The following is a 2,281-nucleotide window of genomic DNA, read 5'->3' as shown; positions in this document are numbered from 1 at the left end:
AAAAAAAGGCAAGAGGTCTGGAATTAAAACATAAAAAGCAAACCTTTAGAAATTTCCGGTAAAGTTCAGAGGAATACGGTTCATTTAACTGACCTTATTTTGTAGTTTTTTTTAACCGTTTCTGGTCCAACAAAAAGTCTCATTCATCGTCCTCCGGTGCACTGAAACCGTCGAAGTCCTCTTCAGTTTCGGAGTTAAACAAGCTCAGAAAAGCTGCGTCACACAGCGGTAAGCTGTGGTGGGAAAGCCCTCCCGCTCCAGCATACGTCACTGCATGGGATTCCTTCCCCGGGGAGTGCAATGTGGGAAAAAAAAGTCCGTGGCTCTTCGCTCGACGTTTATCAACAAACTAGTCCTGGATTAAGCTCCAAAATTTTTATCAGTCAGATTTCACCGTGAAAAATGTCTGTTTTATCCCCTTTTATTAGTTTTTGGCCATTGACTATCTTTAAATCGCTGCTTCCTGGTCAACAGTCGGCTCTGGAAGCGATCGCTTTTATCTTTTTTTTTCTTCTTTTTTTGAAGGGAGTGGTTGAAGCAAAAGGAGCATAAGAGCCCCCTGGTGGCTGAAGAAAAAAATCCATGTATAAACCGCATGGTTCAAAGTTCAGGAAAAGAGTCGCGGCTTATAGTCCGAAAAATACGGTAAGTGTTTCGAGTGCTTCAAGACATGGAAGAGTGATTTTTGTGGCCAGGAGAAGTAAAAATATTTGGATAAAAATACTTCCGGTCGCCATTTTGAATCGCTAATTTCGTCATATTTGAGGACTATGCATCAAATGTGAGTGAAAAACAAATATTTTTTCGCTGCTGGTGGTTTTATGAGCTTTGTGGAATGTTAATGCTTTGAGAGAAATAAGGATATATTGGTTTATTCTTGTGGTTTGGCTGGTTATTGGTGGAAATTTGGCTGAATGTACTCCAGTTGGAGTAAATATTTCTGAATATTAATATATGTCTTTTAACTTAATCATGCTGTGAGTAAATATGGATGGTATAATGTGTTTTGTGGGGGTTTATCTATAATTTGAGCCCAGAGTGAAGTCCCTGTGTTGAAGCATTTAGAAATTATACAGTGTTTTAGACAAAGTGTACAGTCTGGACATAGTGTACAGGTGTACAAATATGCAAATGAGACATGCTGGATTGTACTATGTCTCAAATATTCTTATTTTACGCTACTGTTACCAAATTTGAACTGGTAATAGTTGAGAATTAATATTTTAGCCCAGTAAGATTTGTTTGATAATATCTCATTCCCTTCATATTCTGTGATACTTTATTAATAAAAAATAAAAATTTAGGGAGAAAAATATCTTGATTTTTGTGTATTTTACTTCAATATACTAAATACCAGTTACAAAGAATATGACTCCTGAAGTTAAAAATTCAGATTATTAGCTTTAAAAAGAGACCAGGCTTGTGAATTTACTCTAAAGGGTTCAAAAGCAGTACTTCATTTAATTTTTGTCTACTTTTTAAAGCATTTTATGATATTTTATGCCCAAAGATTATCATTTTTATTAGTGTTAATATTTTCTTACTGCAACAACATGATGTCTGCAGGTAACAGGGTTCAAGGTTCCCATTCCCAGTGCAATTTTTTGGATTCATGCTTTGTTTTTGTTGTAGACATTTATTTTAAACTCTTAATTTTAAACATGGAAAAGACTAATTGAGCTGTGACCCCAGCTTGACCTCTCTGTTTCATATAACTGACATGTTAAATCTGTTAGCCCGCAGCCTGGACCACTGGTACACTTGCTGATGAAAATGTGTCCACAAAGTTTATTTCTGTTGCTCTGATTTGGAGCTACATCTCTGAGGCTCACCTCCAGCCATGGCTGTCCTTCCTTCAGATGTTACCGTCACGGCTGTGGTCGCTACAACGTACTTCACTCCTATTAGGAAAAACAAAAACAAATATTTCATTCAACAAACACAGAAGCATTCTTTTTTTTCATGACAGTCAGCTCCTCATAGAAATATTAAAAGTTTGGAGTTGTGCAAATGATCACCTTTGTCATTGACGGCGTAGTAAAAAAATTTCCCAGGAGTGTTCTCCACAGCCAGACGGTACCACAGAGGGAAGTGATCAATGGTGAACAGGTTGGCTTTATCAGAAGGAGTCAGGAACTTCCTGTGAGGAACAAGTTCAACATCAGACAATATCTGAAACCATGTAGATGTCAAAATGTGGGAATTTTCAATCATTTTTGACAAAGTTTTTTGTAAATGTGGCACCATGAAGGAGATAAATATATGAAAATGGTAGCCCCCC

At 37.0% G+C, this 2,281-nt stretch overlaps 1 protein-coding gene across 1 annotated transcript in view; it reads right to left on the bottom strand.

Annotated features, from left to right (window-relative positions):
• The window catches only part of LOC106522094 (voltage-dependent calcium channel subunit alpha-2/delta-4), a gene marked incomplete in the record, with an annotated part of 65,809 nt that overhangs the window by 10,649 nt on the left and 52,879 nt on the right, over positions 1-2,281 (bottom strand). The window contains 2 exon segments of the mRNA XM_014014952.1: positions 1,833-1,901; positions 2,019-2,140. Coding sequence (XP_013870406.1) covers positions 1,833-1,901; positions 2,019-2,140 — 191 coding nt within the window.

Source organism: Austrofundulus limnaeus, unplaced genomic scaffold (genome assembly GCF_001266775.1).
Source record: "Austrofundulus limnaeus strain Quisiro unplaced genomic scaffold, Austrofundulus_limnaeus-1.0 Scaffold120, whole genome shotgun sequence".
Lineage (NCBI taxonomy): Eukaryota > Metazoa > Chordata > Actinopteri > Cyprinodontiformes > Rivulidae > Austrofundulus > Austrofundulus limnaeus.
This window is presented reverse-complemented; position numbering and strand designations above follow the sequence as displayed.